Genomic DNA, 18,697 nt, shown 5'->3' on the forward strand with positions numbered 1-18,697 from the left:
TCCCAATCTCTGTGTTGTTTATCCATCAAACTTGTCATTATCGTTCCTAAAATTGTTCTGTTGACGCGCTCTACCATACCATTGGCTTGGGGGTGTTTGGTAGAATTCAAAGTATGATGTATTCCGTTATCTGTACAATACTGCTTAAATTGGTGAGAAGTAAAACAAGATCCTCTATCACTTATTATTCTTTCCGGTAGTCCAAAATCATTAACAAAATTCTTCAAAGACTGTAAAAGATTTTTAGCACTAGTATTCTTAACTGCAAAAATTCTCACGAACTTAGTCATGTTATCAGTTATCACTAATAGTTCTTGATTACCTCTCGAAATCTTTACGAAAGGACCCAAGTGATTCATGTGAACAATAGCAAACGGTCTTTTACCAGGTTTTTATGGGATGTAACAGTCCTTGTTGCTTGCCACCTGTCGCTTTATTCATAAGACACTCAATACATGCTGATATGTGTCTTCGTACGTATCGTTTCATGCTTGGAAACCAATATAATTCCTTAATTTTGCTAACTGTTCTATCCACAGAAAAGTGACCAAATAAATCATGGAATTTCACCACTACACTCTTCCTCATGCTTTTTGGAATTACATAGAGTAGTCTCTCTTTTCCATCCACTACGGTTTTCCAAAACAGTCTATTCTTCTTAAACACGTAATTCATAATTATTTTTTCTGCTCAGCAGTTCGTTCCTCTTGTTTCTTCTTGAAAATTTCGATAATTCTTTTCAGGTCTTGGTCAACATGTTGTATCATTAGTATTTGCTCTTCATCGGTTAGGGACTGGCAAACTTCAAAATTTTCAGCTATTCTCGTCATCGTATCATCAGCTTCTGATACAGGACCTCTGCTCAAAGCATCAATATGTGACAGTCCTTTTCCTGACCTATGCTTTATCTCAAAATCGTATTCTTGAATCAAACTACACCCAACGGGCTATTTGAGGATTTGTAGTCTTCTTCGCATTCACATATATTAGAGCTTGACAGTTAATAATTGTAAATCTTATGCCGATTAAGAACTGTCTTAACCTGTCCAACGTCCATACGATGGCCATTAACTCCAATTTGCTGGAATGATACTTTCTCTCTGCTTCTGTTGTTTTCTTACTGACGCAATAAACAAGATGCCATTTTCGATCTTCATCACGTTGCATTAGCATTCCACTCAAACCTTCTGCACTTGCATCACAATGGACTTCAGTATCTGCATGCGGTTGATAGTGAGCTAATATGGGCTTATCAGTCAGTTGTTTCTTCAATAGTTCGAACGACTTCTTTTGTTCTTGCTTCCACTCGAAGTCTCGATTCTTCTTTGTCAATCTTGTCAATGGTTCGCTCTTTAACGCATACTTCGGCACAAATCGTCTGAAAAATCCAGTCAGGCCCAAAAATCTTCGCACTTCGTGCACATTCTTTGGTTCTGGAAATTCTGTTATGGCTTTTATTTTTCTAGATCCCGGTCTAACACCATCTTCGTTTATAATAAAACCTAAGAAATCTACTTCTCTTTTCCCAAATTCACATTTAGATAATTTCAAGGTTAAATTTGCTTTTCGTAGGCATTCTAATACCTTCTTTAATTGGAAAATCATCTCTTCCCAAGATTTTGCAGGAACAAGTATATCATCCATATAACACAACACCTTAGTATTTAACAAGGGGCCTAGGACATATGACATTAGGCGCTGAAACTCAGCAGGAGCATTTACTAACCCAAATGTCATCCTTTCGAACTGTCCTGTTTCATCTGGAGCAATGAACGCAGTCTTCAATTTAGCTTCTTCACTTAAGGGTATTTGCAAATAGCCATGGGCTAAATCCAGAGTAGTGAAAATTTTACATGCTCCTAAACATTCTAAAAGATCATCTATTCGAGGCAAAGGGAACTTATCCTTTATAGTCTGACTATTAAGTCTGCGGTAATCTATTACTAGTCTGTATTCCCCTGTTTTTTTCTTTACTAGTAACACTGGACTAGCGTAAGGCGATCTAGTTTCAGAAGCTATCCCATTATCTTCCCATTCCTTAACAATTTCTTTTATTGCATTACGTTCAGCTGCATTCGTTTTGTATGGGCGAGAAGACACAGGCCTACTCCCGTCAATTTCTTTGATGCCCATTTTTATTACGTTCGTGCAACCTAATTCATTTAAATTAAGAGCAAAGTAATCCCTAAATTCATTTACTAATTTTAAGATATCAGTTCTTTCACTATCTGTAGTTGCCTCATCAAATTTTATATCATCTATCTTGAGAAATGGAAAATACATAGTTTTGTTCTTCATCTTTGTTTATATTGGGCTTGTCTACTTTCTTTAATTCCCAATCTTCTGTTATATCTATTACCCTGATGATACACTGATTTTCTTTTAATCTGATGTTATTGTGTCCTATGTTCATAACTGGGACTGTTACCCAACCATTTGTAACCTCCATTACTGAATCCGGACTTCCATGCTTGCTTTGAAATAAAATCAGTCCACTATTTATATCTGGGGCTACAGAATGCACAAAGTTTATCGTGTTACTTTTTATTTCTATTGGTTTCTCAGAATATAACTTAATGCATTTACGCTCCGTTTCGTTTATCAATTGCGCGAATGGAATTTTATTAGCATACCATATATTAAACGAATCCCCTACTTTCCCATAAGCCAACATCTGATCGTTTAAAATATCTGTCCCAATAATTAGGTCATACGGCTGTACTTCCTCATTTACGATAAACAAATTCGCGGTTGTTTGGATTTCGCCGATTCGAAGTGAAACATGAACTTTTCCCAAGGTCGTTGTAGATGCGTGATTTATGCTCCCGATTCCAAACAATTTTTTTGTTTCCGGTTGCACTGGTAATCGTAATTTCGAAAAGACCGAAAATCTTAATAGACTGACAGCGCTTCCAGTATCAATCAAACATTCGATCGGTTCACTGTCGTTAATTGTTCCTTTCTTCAAATACTTTGAAACGTCAGATAATCCATCATGATTCATCGCAACACTATTTTGATCTTTCATTTTGTCATTCTTTATTTCTTCGCGACTCTCTGTCTGACGCGGGAGCCATTTGGCGTCACAAATCAAGCTAGAATGTTTACGCTTACATGTCGTGCAGCGCGCTTTTGATTTACATAAGCGGACCACGTGAAATTTCTGGAAACATAGAAAACATCTCGCGTTCCGTTTTAAACTTTCTAATTTCTGTTCGCGTTCCTTATCACAATTTTCGGAACTGTGCTCAGAATTATTGCAAAAAATGCAAATTTTCTGAAAGGTGCTCAGTGCGGTTGCGTTAGGAATTGAATCTTGCTGCTTCCCTTTAAACTTCTGAAATCTATTCCCCTTTTCCGAAAATTTAGTAACTGACAGTTTATAGTCTACGCTTTTAAGTGATTCATTATTTTCCCATGCTTGTCGAAACAAAAATGTTCGTTCTCGCGTTTCTATTTCTCTTCTAAGAAATTTTAATAATTCTGTTACATTCCAAGAATCGTCTTTTTCATGCTGTCTATAAAAATCTAGCACAATGGAATCTGGAATAAGTTTGGTTAGTAGTGGAAACAACAAACTTCCATATGAATTCAGTTCGACACCAAGAGTTTGTAAACCCCGTACTTGGATTTCTATCGTATCGTATAACTCCCTTAACTGTTTCAAATACGAAGCTGATTTTACTGCATTTAAATTTAACAAATGGTTAATATGAGATCTTACAATAATTTCTTTTTTCCCGTATCTTTCTTTAAGCAATTCAACTGCTAAATCATAATTATTTTCCGATACCAATAGTCCTTGAATACTAATTAAGGCTGGTCCTTTCTCAAGAAAGCTTTAAGATAATTATATTTATCTACTTTAGATAAGCGATCGTTACTATGAATCGCATTATCAAACTGTGACCAAAATTCCTGAAACTTCTCTAAATTATCCTCAAACGGTTCTACATGAAGTTTCGGCAATTTTATTCTTGGTTTGTCTGGTTCTTTATTCGAAATAAGTGAAGAATTATTCTTCAACGAAAAATCTCCCTTATTTCTATCTGAATTCTGAAGATAATTCTTAACTTTCGATTTCGCGTAGATGATACGTTCTCTGTATTCCTGATTATTCTCGACTTCTGTTTCCAGATCAGATACTTCAGGAATTAAATTCTCAATTTCTAGATCTAACTTAAATATCTGATCTGCTTTTTCTTGTAGATTCATATCACATTCTTCTAATGATTTTGTATCTACAATATCCTGTTCTAATAATTCACATATTCTGTTAATTACTTGTGTTGTTAACCTTCTTAAAGTTTTACATTTCGTTTTTGCTTTATCTAAAGCTTTTTTTGTATTCTCATCCATAATATTACCCAATAATATAATTCTATACTTCTAAATTCTGTTAGAATTATTGTACAGTTCGCATGCATTCAAATCTTTAAAAACGAAACTTACCCCTTCTTCGACGTTCTTGGTACGCGAGTCATTCAACGCCTGCTTGCATCAATCTATCCCGCTTCTGAAATGTTAGCTTTAATCTCCGTTATCAATCTCAGGACGGCTAGGGGTAAGTCGAGCTTTCACTTTTCATTCAATCGGGATAACTCTTGCATTTTATAAATGCTTTATTACTACAATAAATATATACATATATACATATCATTACGGAACATTCTTAACATCAATCCTATTCTCTCGCTTCCCGATTCTCGATTGATATCGTGCGCCCTCTATCGGCGGCTTTTCTACAATGCCATCTATCGGCTGATAACACAATATAGCATAAAGACAAATTGATTAAATTTGTAAGCATTTTGGAGGTTTACAGGGGTGCGAAATTAGTAGAAACAGCTGCCAACCCTGGCAGCTTAAACGGCCCTTACTTAAACGGCCATTGAGCATGGAGTCAAACTGCGCTTGAATGACAGGGAAATGGCAACTCATTTCAAGCTGCTTCCAGTCTATGCCACACTTCTTCAACCAAGAGAGGTGGACTGCTAGTCTCTCAGCAACCCATGACCAGATGTTTTCAATTGGTGACAGATCTGGAGACCATGCAGGCCAGGGCAGCAATCGAATACCCTGTGTATCGAGGAAAGTCAGAACATGACGTGCAACATATGGTCTTGCATTATCTTGTTGGAACATGGCGTTTGGGGGCCTGAAAGATAGGGCACAACCACTGGACGTAAGATGTCATAAATATACCCAACTGCGTTCAAATTACCATCAATCCTAATTAGACATGTGCCTTTCGTATACCCAATGGCTACCCAAACCATCACACCAGGTGCAGGGTCCCCTATGGCGATATCGAATGCAAGTAGGTGACGTAAGGTCTCCTCGGTCACTCCAGACACATTTACGGCCATCAGAATACTGCGCTTAGAACCAGGAATCGTTTGAAAAGGCGACATTGTGGTATTCTTGTACCCAGATTTGTTGTTTGGCAAACCAGACTGGCCTTCTCTGTCTATGCTGCATTGTCAAGGGAAGACGAAATAATGGTCACCCTGCTGATAGTTCACGCTGCTGCAAACATTGACGCACCTTACGAGCTGATATTGGGCGTGCTGCAAACATGCTCATTTCTTGTCTAATGGTCTGTGTTGTGGTCATACGGTTTTGCAGGGCTGACCTCACAATATGTCTGTCCTCTCTAACGTTAGTCAAAAGAGGGCGTTGAGATCCTGCATGCCGTTCAGTATGACCCTCAACAATCCACTGATTCCATATTGGCATGACAGTGGTTCGGTGTCGACCAGTGCGACCGGCGATATCATGGAATCTACACATTCGATAGGCAGCGATCCTATCTCTATCGAATTTCGAAACTTGTTGGTAAGCAATTCCTCTGCTTATTCGAGGCATAAGACAATATTCTGAGCAAACTCCAATCGTACAAGACACTTTCCAAATGAAAAATTCACTGCAAGCCTTTCTTTTAGGCAGTGCTTCAGATGTGGTTTCTCCTTCGTGCGTCGTCTAAATGCGCTGAAATATTAATCATTTGCATATCTCAACTTCTTCCTTTTATGTGATTTTGACGTTCGTTAGACCAATCTTTCCTAGTTGCCATGTTAATGGCCAGCAGTGTATTTTGGCTTTTCCACAGAATTTACTTTCGTGAGCTTCTACAAAATGATAATTAGTTTGAAGTATGAATAAGCTTCTAGATTCGAAGTTATTAAATAACGTTAGATAGCTTATGCTGACCATCGCTCTAATCTAGATTTTTTGTTGTTGTAAATAGGCTTCGGGGAAAAGGCAGGTTTAGCCTCAGCTTTACTAATTTCATATTGTACATTTAATTTAACTTAAATCTATATTAAAAGTTGCTTGTCTGCCAGCAAGTTAGCAGAGTTTTTTTTCATGTAATTTTTTTTTTTTTCATTTTCTATAGCCATCTGGTTGACCTGCTAATACGCAGTTATATTTTGCGTTTTAACTTTTTTGTGATAATCTTAGCTAGGAGATCAGAAGAAACGGAAAGCTGCCGACAATCTGATAGAGTTATTAACTGAGTTAGTTGAGACTTTTAATAATATAAGCGTATAGCATTTTGAATAATCAAAGTCTGAGGAATTTCAACATTGCAATGCTTCTGAAAAATCCAGGATTTCCTAATCAAAATGTGTTAAGAAATTTGTATTCATAAAAGCTAAATAAGCTGTTTAATTTCATAAATACAAATTAAATTACTGAACAGCAAAAACTGAAATGATTACTAAATATCTTGCCATTTTCTGTTTAAAAAGTAAAAACAAGTTTGTAAATACATAGCCTGAAGTTCAATGTAATATAAAAAAACAAAGTTGGAAATACATAGCCTGAAATACAGTGATATACACAGTAAGATAAGTAACGTGTAATACTGATTAAAACATTTTAATCTATTTATTTAATCTATATTATTTTAATCTACTTTATTTATTAAAGATTTTAATCTATTTCTGCATTTCAAATAGCCATTTATCACACCATTTTAGTACGTACAGAAGCATTCCATACGATTACTTTGGTGAAGAGTTAATAGATTGGTAATTTGCGAGGAAGAAATATCTACGTATACATTTATTTTTCCAGAGAAGAAAGAAATATATTGACAGAGAAAATTAGCCAAGTATTTGCAGTTAATTCATAACAGCTAATATTAAAGCTGTGTTCACACTGGTCCGTTGGGGCAAAAAGCGTCAACGCGGGAAAAAAACGTTTTCCACATACGTCAGTTCACACCAGCATGGCAAATTTCTCTTTAAAAGTTGCCATATGCTCGCACTAGATGGCGTTTCATATCGGAAACTTTGGGGAAAAACGGGAAATTTTTGTGTGGTATTTTGACTTTTTACGATTATATCTTTTTAATTAAAATGGATTTAATTTCTGCTCGATTAAAACTTATTTTACTTCTTGTTTTGTGTAAGAGAAGCAGAATGCAGTGGTTTGTATTAATATGTGAGAGATGACTGCAGCAAGGAGATGCAAATAATTTAATTGAAGAAATGCGCTTGAACGAAATGAAATTTCTTTTAATTAGTTTCGCATGACACCTCATTAATTCGATGAATTTCGAGCGCTCGTTGAACTATTTAGTCAAAAGCAGAACACTAATTTTTGTCAGAATATCCCAGAAATAATCGTTTGGACGATAGGAATAGGATTTCCCAGAAAAGGATCGTTATCGCAAACTCTGTATATATCTAATTTAATTCATTTATGAATTTTGTTGAATGATAATTAAAAAATCCTAATTGAATGATTCTATTTTGGAGAATTAAATTTTTCATGGAGCAGAATACCATAAATGTTTTGCTTTGTTTAGTTTACTGTACTTCGATTTATTTACAGGTTGACGATAAGCAATAGTTCACTGGGTGAAAGAAGTTTTCAAGCTTGCTTAGATGATTCCCGCGTAACTTCCTTTTTGGATTGTCTAGTACTCCTGAAGCACTTGAAAATAACGCGTGCGAACCTGCCTATTATCAGACACAATTTTTTCTCTAAGATGCCTGACCTAAGAGAACTGATACTGCAATTCAATCAAATAACTAGAATCGAAAGACAAGTTTTTACTGCTGCGACATTTCCTAGCCTCGAAGTACTCGATTTATCTCATAACGGTTTACTAGACGTGAAGAATCTATTCACACACTCAGAGATGAAAATTGCATTCCTTGACTTAAGGTGAGTAAAACTTTTCAAGTTACTTGATAAGGAAGAATACGTAAGTAGACAGGTGTTATGGAAAATTGTTAGGTATTATTTGTTGTGTATAATTATTATGTATTATTTTACGGTGCATAAGGTATTCTTAAATATATTATTTTACTATGAACAATGAATTTATATTGTTATTATTTAAGAATTTATGTATAATATTTAGTATTGTTTAAACTTTAACTCAATTACGGCAAAGCTCGTTTAAGTTTAGCTGAAGAGTGTGATTCAAAAAAAAAAAAAAAAAAAACCGAGGCTTGTTACTTCCGTTTCTCACGAAGCGGTCAGTTGCGCCCAGCTGCATTTTCCACTTTTCGCGGGGGTTGAAAACACGTGTTTTGCTCGTTCAGAGGCGAATAGTTCTAAGGGGCCGCGATTATTTGACAGAGTTATAGGTTGGAAACATTCCTCTTTGCGTGGAAAGGAAGTGTCTGTCATCTTGCTGAGAGTTCTGAATTTTCTTGGAAATTTCGTAATGGTTTACACCTGGTTGTAGTTGGCTAGAGGGGATCCAAGTTTCTTTAAGATTGGTTAAATGTTAAATTTTAGTGTGGTTTGCGCCAATAGTGAATTAGAAGCGTTTCTTTGGGAGTGTCAACCGAGTTTTCTTATGCCGTTGCACGAGAGGCAGGAGAGGATTTTTAGCACTTTTTAGCAGACTTTTATCAGAGCCTTAGCGGGTTTGCTTCCTGCTGTACCGATCAGTGGGCGATACCGGAGTTTTATGCGAGTTCTGACCAACTCTTCTGAGTGGGAGCGGAGGAACGCGGCGACCCTTCGGGGTTCGACCGTGGGTTGCAGTTAAGAGATATTCCCGCGTCCCCTTGGTTGTTGCTGCGGAGGCCTGTCCGAGCCCATGCGGACTCTCATTGTGATAGACGGCGGCGAAGTGTTTTTCCTGTCCTGCGGCACAAATGGTATTGGTTTCATCATGGTGTTTTTTTTTAGTAGAAAGAGACAGATTTTCTGATGGAAGTAAGGGCGCGTCTTCTTTTCCCGTTAATCCTGAATTGCTCGTGCCGAAGATACAGATTTTGTGATGATAATATTGAATAAAGTGAGTGGCTTGCTTTTCAAGTATTTTTTCGAAGGCTTCACGCTGAAGATGCAGATTATTCCAGAGATTATTGACTGTCGTCCTCTCCTCTTGTCTGTTTTTATCCACAGCGTCAGCACGAACATTTCACAGGATGATTTTAGAGTTAAAATGCTATCGGACAGAGTAGTGCTGGAACTATTTGAACTATTTTGAACTGGAGAAAATTTCCCGTTGAACTGACTTCAGTATCGGTTTTCCTGACAACGACGAAGTTTAATTTTGGCAGTAATTGTTTCGACATTTTATGACTGGATCGCTGCTCCTCGAGTCGCTCAGACTTGTATTACGCTGAACTCGTGAGTGTACATTTTTATTTTAATTTTTGCTTTTCTTTTATAAGTAATCGCTAGGATTTTGGAAGAATTAAATTCTAACGCCTTAGCTGACCTTTTATATACATTAAAATTAGGATTCTACTACTAATCAATTAATAAATAGTTAAGAAAGTGCTATGAATAATAAATAGTTGAGAAAGTGTTATGAATAATAAATAGTTGAGAAAGTGTTATGAATAATAAATAGTTGAGAAAGTGTTAGCTATGTTTTTTAAATGTTTAATTCTTGAGTTCATGTTTTAAAAAGATTAATAGTGAGGAGTTTCACTATGATTTTGTATGACGTGAATTATTTAGAAAAATGAGATTGAAATAATGTGTAAATTTTAAGATTATGTTTTGTAGGGGTAGTCTAGCCAGCTATTTTAAATTATAATGTGTGGGAATATTCAATAAATGTGTTTATTATTTTTATTATTGTATGTTTCTTTGAGTTAATTGTGGTCCACTGTAAATCACCCCATGTGATCCTTACGGAACATGGTTATTCTATGGAACCTGGGTAACCATATTGCGGTAGTAGAAAAAAATCAGTTTTAAGTGTTGATGACTATACGATCGGCTTAATTAATTTATTTTGATTTTTGTGAGTAGACTTCTTAAGTGTGAGATTTATCCTTCTCTGGTGTTTTGAAGAGTTCTGTGTTGCACTTTAAATATTGGGTTTATGGCTATCTCTAGATTTTGTATTGAAATTTATGCGTTTTCAAGTTGGAGATCTGAATTAGTTTTATTTTAGCGAGAGATAGCGTGTTAATGATTTTGTTGCAAAGTGCATTTTTTCGGGGCATTTTGGTTTTGATAAAATATTCGTTGAGTCTACGAAAACACTAGGGAGGATATTTTTTTCCCTTGATTTAATGAGTTAAGAATTAGTTTATCCTTTATGAGAGAGTACTTAATTGAGTTTATTCGTTTTTATGTCGCGGCACCAAAAAGTAGTAGTCAGTTTAACAGTTAAATGTAAAAGGTAAATAATTTTCTTTTTTTTCTACGTAACACAGGCAAACGTAAAAGAATGAAGTGGGGTTCTCTATATTCAGAGTTAAATTGTTTGCTCAAATTACTGAATAATTACGTAATACTTGAATCCTGCCACTGCTTTCCAGAACTAGCCTAAAGATTTCATATTTAAAAAATTTCATTGCTGGACATTTTACGATAGACTGCATTTCGGTGCTAGTGACTTAATTTGTGAACTAGAGAAACTTTCTCATAAACTGAAGTTTTATTTGTAGTTATATAGAAATTCATATTTTTCACTCAATGTTTTGTAATTTTGTGTATAACCTCTGAATTTTCAGGTCTGAAACTATAAATACCTTGATCTATTTTTGTCGTACAGAAGTCAGACGTTTTGTACCTTATCTTTTAAGAATGAATAAACCTTTTATTAAATATAACTATAGGAATCGGGAGACTAAATATGATATTAGATTTAGCAAAAATTATAAAATTGAATTTTTAAATTTTAGAATGCTAAAACATGAATACTCAGTAATTTAAAACATTTTTGTAGCTGGAAGCATATGTGTTCTAAATGATGCAAAAATAAAGCTTCATAATGACTTTTAAGAACATGATGATTAGATAGGTGACACTCTGATGTAATTTACCTTACAGTTATTTTTGCATCCCATTTGTTTATTTAACTTAATTATTTATTTTTGAAGTAGTTAAACCACTCTTCGAAATTAAAATTATATTTTAAGTTGTAATACAGAAATATATTTTAAGTAATAGTCACTGCAATGTGACACACATGAAACTCAGGAATGCGCAACGGCTCTTAAGGTATGTGCCTACCCTAAATTCGTCGTTTTGGTGAAAATTTTCGAAATATTTTTGATTTATTCATTTTACAGGCCATACATTTAGGTTTCCAAAAATGCTTTATTTTTGTTCTTACGATAACTAGAAGCAAAGTTATAGTATAAAAAATAAACCGGAAGTGAATTTTTGGATGCCGGAAGTTGGCATTTAAATGGTCGTAAAAATGTAAACAATAAGTTTAAACAACTATTTTCTAATTATTAAACAATATAAAAGCTGTAAAAGCAACACATTTTTCACTGTGTGACACGTTTCTGATAAAATACCTACATGGGAAGACTCAAAACAATAATGAGAGTTTTAATAACCTTTTCAGGACTATTTTACCTAAAGAAACTTTTATCTAACTGAAAACATTGCTCTTAGGGGCACATATTTCTGTATTACTATTTAATTCAAGATATTCAGGAATTTTACCTATTTTCAAGTGTATAGAAATAGAAATTAATCCCATTATGCTTGAAAGCTACATGGGAATAGAAAAACAGTGAATTCAGAAATCGAAATGCCAATCTCTACAAGCAACAAAGTTATCCAGAAAAATGCTAAAAGAAGGTCAAAATTAGTAAAAGAGGGCCTAACATACAAATACGGCGAGTTTTAAAGGTCTAAAGTGATTACAAAAGTTTTTGTGCTGTATTAAAATCTTTAAATGCATTTTCTGAGAAATTGTGTTTTTCGTTACTTTTGATTCCGATTACGTTCATTTCTCAAAATGTATTTAGAATATTGAAATGAAATTTTGCCAAAATGTTTCTTTAGCTGTGTTCTGTAGCAAAATCGGACCTCTTTGTATTTATTTATTGATTTTGAAGAAAACAGGATTTTTTTGTTTTAATTTTGAGTTTTTGTACTAAGTTTTGAATATTTCGAAACATTTTATAATTACGACAAATCTTCTGCTACAGAACACAGGTAAGTATGTTATTTATATACTGTGCAAAGATTATTGAAGTATATTCATTAGAATCTGTTACAGGAGATCTGGCGTAAATGAAAATGTTCACTATAATTTTACCAAATAATGCGTATATTTAAAAAAATAATGAAACGTTCTATAAAACCCCATTTAAATTCATAGTTTTATATCCTATCGTACTCAAAAACATGTGTGTTTAATTAAAATTGTATGTATTTAAAAAAAAAAGTGCTTCGTATGTAGGCACATACCTTAACTGATAAATACATTATGTTTGCTAGTCCGTGGCTGCAGATGTTGCGGGTGCGTACACCGACATATTCTCTATATTCGAGGGCTTACAGGTGATTGCGAATGCCCACTTAGCACCTATTCTGTTGTTTGTTCAACCCTGAAAGTTTTGTGATGATTATCGTCGGGAAGTCCAATAACTTTACCTGCCAATGCAGAACTTGTTGATTTTGATAATAGAAATTTTGGTGGATGTTGATTCAGAAGCTTTTCAACTGAAGCCATTGTTGCGAAATTTGAAATTTGATGAAATACCTAAAATTTTTAAATGCTGATAATGTTATCCTAACTCCAACTAAAAAGGTAGTGCCATATACGTGAATTACCAAAAATTTATATTTTCAAATGGCATGACGTATAATACAATGCAGGATGGATTGCAAATTGATAATAAAATTACTTGAACCGAAACTGACTAGATTACCTAGTATTCGTTTAATTAAACTTCGTGATTTAAATCAAAGCTTCATTGTTATTACAGTTTCGTATACTTTAGAACAGTGAATCCCAACCAGTGTGCCGCAGGACAGTATGCTATTGCTAGTTCGTACGAGAGATGCCGCGAAACATTCTGGAGATAAACAGAAAAAATATTATTACGTCTAACTTAAAATATTAAAACTAAATTAGTTGCTCTTGTGTGCGATAGACGGAGACACTGATTAAAGCGTACGTTCTTGAGGGTGGGCTTAATTACTCTTGCAACCGGCAGATCTCAGTGCAGCCAATCCGTTTCGAACATCCTTGAGACTCGATTAAGCATGCTTTCCCTTTAATCAAACAAATTTCTTTAAAACTATTTCTATAGAAGTAAACGGTATTCTACTATGATATCTGCTACTTACTTATCTTCTGATAATTAAATAATATTAGCATGGCGTAGGTATGTATTTAAATAGACGTTTAAAATAAGAAATTTTTAAAAGAGTGTTGGTAGGTTCTATACCTAAGCTGATGTGAACTTCATTGTTTGGCAAGTTCCGCTTTAGAGCATTCCTTTTAAGAATAATGTTTGATATTAAGAGAAGAGTTACTTTTATCAGAATCTTTGAAGTAATATCTGCTCTCTGAAGCAGCAAAATGATTCTCAAATGCCACAGAACTTAAGGATCTGTTAACATTAACATGCGCATAATTTTATAGCATATTCTCACATATGGTGAGGGAACTTCGCTGAAATACGTGAGCTGCTTTGGTACACAAATATTAAGCAAAAACATTTATGCCTGCTGCTATTTGGAATTCCTAACGAGGATAATATGCTCAGTTTTTCTATTCAATTTATCTCAATTATTATGCTGTAAAGTTCTACCACTTCTAAAATCAAATTTCTTTGGATATGCTAAACACGAAGTATTCTGATAATGCAAGCTATTCTGAGTATTTCATCATGGTAAATGCCGCAGTCATTTTCTGTTCATCAAATTTCGGAACAATGGTTTCAATTGAAAAGCTTCTGAGTCAACATCCACTAATAATATTTGCATTATCAAAATCAACGAGTTCTGCACTGACAGGGAAAGGTATTGTATTTAATAATATATAATAATATAATATTGTATATAATAAATAGGTATTGGACTTAATAATATATAATAACGATAATCATCACGAAACTTTCAGGGCTGAACAAACAAAAGAATAGGTCCTAAGGGAGCATTTCTCAAGCACCTGTAAGCCCTCGAACATGGCGTATAAGTCGCTTCACGCATCCGCAATATTTGCAGCCACGGACTGGCAAACATAATGTATCTACAACTTAAAAAGCCGTTGCGCACTCCTGAGTTTGATGTGTGGCACATTGTATTGACTATTGCTTAAGTAGCGTTAGACAGATCACGGACACGTTCGACAGCCAATAATAGTATTGTGAAGAGATAAGTAATTTTTATCGCTAACCAACTGTCTTTTAATCTTCAAATACTAGTACAAATATTACTAGTGAAAGTAACACACAAGTAGCCAATAGAAGATAAGGTTCATGACAAGCACTTTGTATTTTAGCTGATTACCTTGTAGAACTTACAGATGTCCTTAGCAGCAATTTCTTGAAAGTAAAAGACAACATTGAGCAAAGTTCGGCAAATTGCCAATATTCCTGAAGACAATAAAATATAAAATAGCTCGAATTCGACTGCATATGTATATCAAATTTTAGAACGTGTCTGACAGGGAATTTGCAATTCACTACTGGCATTTAAACAAGTGAGCTGAAGAAACAGCTACTCAAATTTGGAATCTCGGACATATTTTCCTCGCCTACTCAAACGTCTCTTACGTTTCCGGGCTTAAACTTTACTATATGTGTAATATACATAGCACTACTACCAATAAAACTGGTGCCATCACTACCTATGCGCAATGTGCACATTAACTTTGATCATAGTCTTGCTTTCTACCACATTATTACTATATTATTTTATGATATATTAATTTTAATTTATAAGTAAATACCTAAATAGAATTACTAGATTTTCAGTGTAAAATGTGTATTTCTTGCTTGAAAATGACCAACATATGTTTTTGCTAGCTACAACCAAATAAAGAGCTTGTTTAACTTCAAGAAACTTCCGAAGCTGAAAAAACTGCTTTTAAGGAATAATGATCTGATAGAACTTAGTGCAGCAGATTGGCAGTCGGCACCGAAGATTCTGAGATATATCGACTTTAGAGGTATAATTATATTTCTCTTGACTTTTATTTTTATAATTAAATAATGCAGTTCTTTGGACCAATGTATTTAACGCTTCTCATGGAAAGACACAATAGTCACTAGAGTTAAATAACACTGAACAGGAAACTTTACTTCAAATTTCATTTTATATAACTCTTATTACCGTGCTAATATTTTCCATTATTATAAAATCAGATTCGTAAATCCACACATTACCGTTCATGGCCTTTGGTCCTTAAAAGATATTATGCTGAGGTGTGGTGTATTTAATTATGGCAAAGCACACGAGGGCTATCTGCCTAAAGGGAGGGATGCCTTTCGTGGAGGACTTTCTAAGGGAAACTGGCTCGTATACACGTTACACATGGGGAAAACCACGAAAACGCCCATGCAGCCAGCCCGTTCGCGGGATTCGAACCTCAGACCGAACTACCAGTGTTCAGCGTCTTTACCGCTCGGCCGCTGGTGGGCTTATTATGCTGAGGAAAATGAACTGTAAGTAAAACAAACGTAGGAAATGGTAGAAACGTTTGCTTACGGATAAACATACATTGTTACCAACAGAAATAATTTCCATTTTCTTTTAAAATGGAAATAAAGCTGCTTTCTATATGTGATATGAAAATTATATCTCCTATAATTTTATTACAATGAAGAAAAGTGAATAAGCTTGCCAAGAAATTCGCGACACCCTTAGATAAAATAATAACTTTTCGTAATCTACATTCTATTCTCAATTTTCAACCAATAATATTGTTGTGTTCATGAACTAGTAAATTATTGCAAACGAGATTATGCATTTTAAATCGGAAAGTCGAAAACTAAATTTTTAAAATAAAATATTTGCATACTTAATAAGATATGTAGGTTAATCAGCATGAAAAATTAGCTGACGTTAATCAGCCAAATTTTGCCAAGATAATATGTTAAATTTTTCATTACGTATTATCAGTTCACTTAATAGTAATCATAGCACGTTACTTTTCTAACAAGCAACTTTTATCAAGTGCTCTGTGTAATAGACCTGTTTTTGTTTTTCGTGAATTCATTTTCCTGTTGTTGATATAAAACTGTAAATGTTCTGATTGATTCGAATGTACTGTAATTCTGTCTGTCTTTTGTCTAGCCAGGTAAACAACTGTGTGTGAATGTTGAATGGTTATCTATAATCTTTTAAAAAAGTGTGGAACAATATTTCGAAAATGTAAATACTGTATTTTTACAAGTTCTTTCGTTTAACTATGTTAAGTATAAATGCTTTCCGCTGTGTAACAACATGACTAAAACAATTTTCTCTAAAAGGATAAATGCTCTTAATATTTGCTGCCATTAATAAAAAATATGCTCCCATCATTAACGTTTTTTGACTCTAGAAGTGTGTTTTAAACATATCTTAGTTAGTTCGATAACTAAACATATAACAAAAAACGAAATAGATTGACGCACTTAAAATATTTGTATTGATAATATTTGGAAACCAGAACCCTGTTATAAGAAATAAGAACAACATATTTAATTTAACGCTGTCTAATATACAACCTTGGTGCATATATATATATATACATAGGTTTATGCAAAAACTCTATTTGGCATCTTTTATCCCATAAAAGAAAAGGGATAATGTAAAGTTAGAACACTGATTTCTTGCTAGACTGTGGAATGAAACATGTAACATGATTTAAATGAGCAAAAACTAATTTCATCATTCTTTTTTCTTTTTTAATTTTATCTATAGAAAATGATTTGAATTGTGATTGCAACTTCAAATGGGTAAATGATACATTCCACATGAATACAGAAATTATTGGTAACTGCGCAGCACCCAAAGAAGTGGCTTCAATGAAACTTCGAAAAGCTTCCCGGTTACTCAAGTTAAGATGCGACGAGGAAGGTAAAATAGCGAGAACGAACTAAAAACAAGAACAAGGCCAAGAACTAGAAACTTCAGTAAACTATTTGACATGCAGTATATATATTATAGTACACTAAAAATTAATAGAGTGCATTTTGACATATTTACGACTGGCACTGGAACGCAAAGTAAATAATTGCGCATAGAATAATACCCTAATTAGTAATTGAAAGGTTTTATTTTTCAGATTTTGCAAATTATACTACTATTTTAATAATTAATTTATATAGTATACTACTATATACTACTATTTTAAAATAACTAAAACAAAAATTAAATTGCATATTCAATATTTATATATATTTGAATTGCATATTCAATGCAATTTAAATAAAATAATTGTGTTCTTATTTTATGCTTTTTGTCTTACTAACGAAAAAAAAAATTGCACTAGAATATAATAAGACTTTTAACACTTTTTTGAGCGCCTTTACGAAAAGTGAATTTATTTAACAATAATCTTTAAACTATATGGATTACCGAAAATGATAATTACAGAAATGACTTTTTTTAAGTTACTTTGCGTTCCCTGCAGAGAACCAAATAAAATATTTGAAAGTAAAGATATGTGTCATTTTGTAACTTCAACAATGATAAATAAAGTGCTTATTTTTTTTTTTTTTTTTTTTTTTTTTTTTGTTATTAGTTACATTAAATAACTATATGTGTCCTTTTATGATGAGCAAGGGATTTCGCTAACGAGTCTCACAGATTGCTTACACATACATGCAAACTCATTTGAATGGAATGAAACGGATCTTAACTAAAAGGACAAGTCAGATTCTCTCAACGTTTCACTCTTTGCAGCATAAAATAAGCGTTACACTTGTGTAGCGACAGCGGGAAACAATGATATTTTCATAGAAATTCAGGGAAAATTGCGCGCGTGATTTAATTGTACAAATCATTCTGATTGCATTTCAAACTTATTGATTTAAAATATAGTATATAATCCAGAGATAATAGTCCTTATAGCTTAGTCAGACTTAAAATTCACACACATTATTTGCAGTAATATGAAAGAATATTTCGGCGTAATAGGGGTGAACGTATGGTCAATAAATTTAAAAACTGGAAAAAGTTTAAGGCGAAATAAATTAATAGCTAAGTAAGACAGTGAATGCAAGCATAAATATAATGGCCGAAGTACAAATCAATTTGCTATTCCAATCAAATCGTTTTAGAACAGTATTAAAGACATACAAATAAATGCATTGTTTTCCAATGGAAAAAATGTAAGATAGATATTTTTTTCTGAAAAAGTACATAAACTGAATTTTTCCTGGAACTTTAAGACCAAAGCTGTTGAGTTTCTTTGCTTAATTAAGAGTTCGCTCCTGTAATTCATAGTTATGCTGAAGAATAAGTATTTTTTGTTTGTCTCAGAATGTGGCAGAATTCTTGGAGTGATGATTTGTGA

At 33.7% G+C, this 18,697-nt stretch overlaps 1 protein-coding gene across 2 annotated transcripts in view; it reads left to right on the top strand.

The window, feature by feature from the left end:
* The window catches only part of LOC118200797 (uncharacterized), a 53,930-nt gene extending 36,035 nt beyond the window's left edge, over positions 1-17,895 (top strand). For both annotated transcript variants that reach the window (XM_035372758.2, XM_035372759.2), the window contains exons 3-5: positions 7,846-8,181; positions 15,222-15,364; positions 17,101-17,895. In XM_035372758.2, coding sequence (XP_035228649.1) covers positions 7,846-8,181; positions 15,222-15,364; positions 17,101-17,279 — 658 coding nt within the window. In that variant the 3' untranslated portion in view covers positions 17,280-17,895. The remainder of the gene's footprint in view (positions 1-7,845; positions 8,182-15,221; positions 15,365-17,100) is intronic.
* The last annotated feature ends 802 nt before the right edge of the window (positions 17,896-18,697 follow it).

Source organism: Stegodyphus dumicola, chromosome X2 (assembly GCF_044657685.1).
Source record: "Stegodyphus dumicola isolate Sdum_Otavi_A_Nest chromosome X2, ASM4465768v1".
NCBI lineage: Eukaryota > Metazoa > Arthropoda > Arachnida > Araneae > Eresidae > Stegodyphus > Stegodyphus dumicola.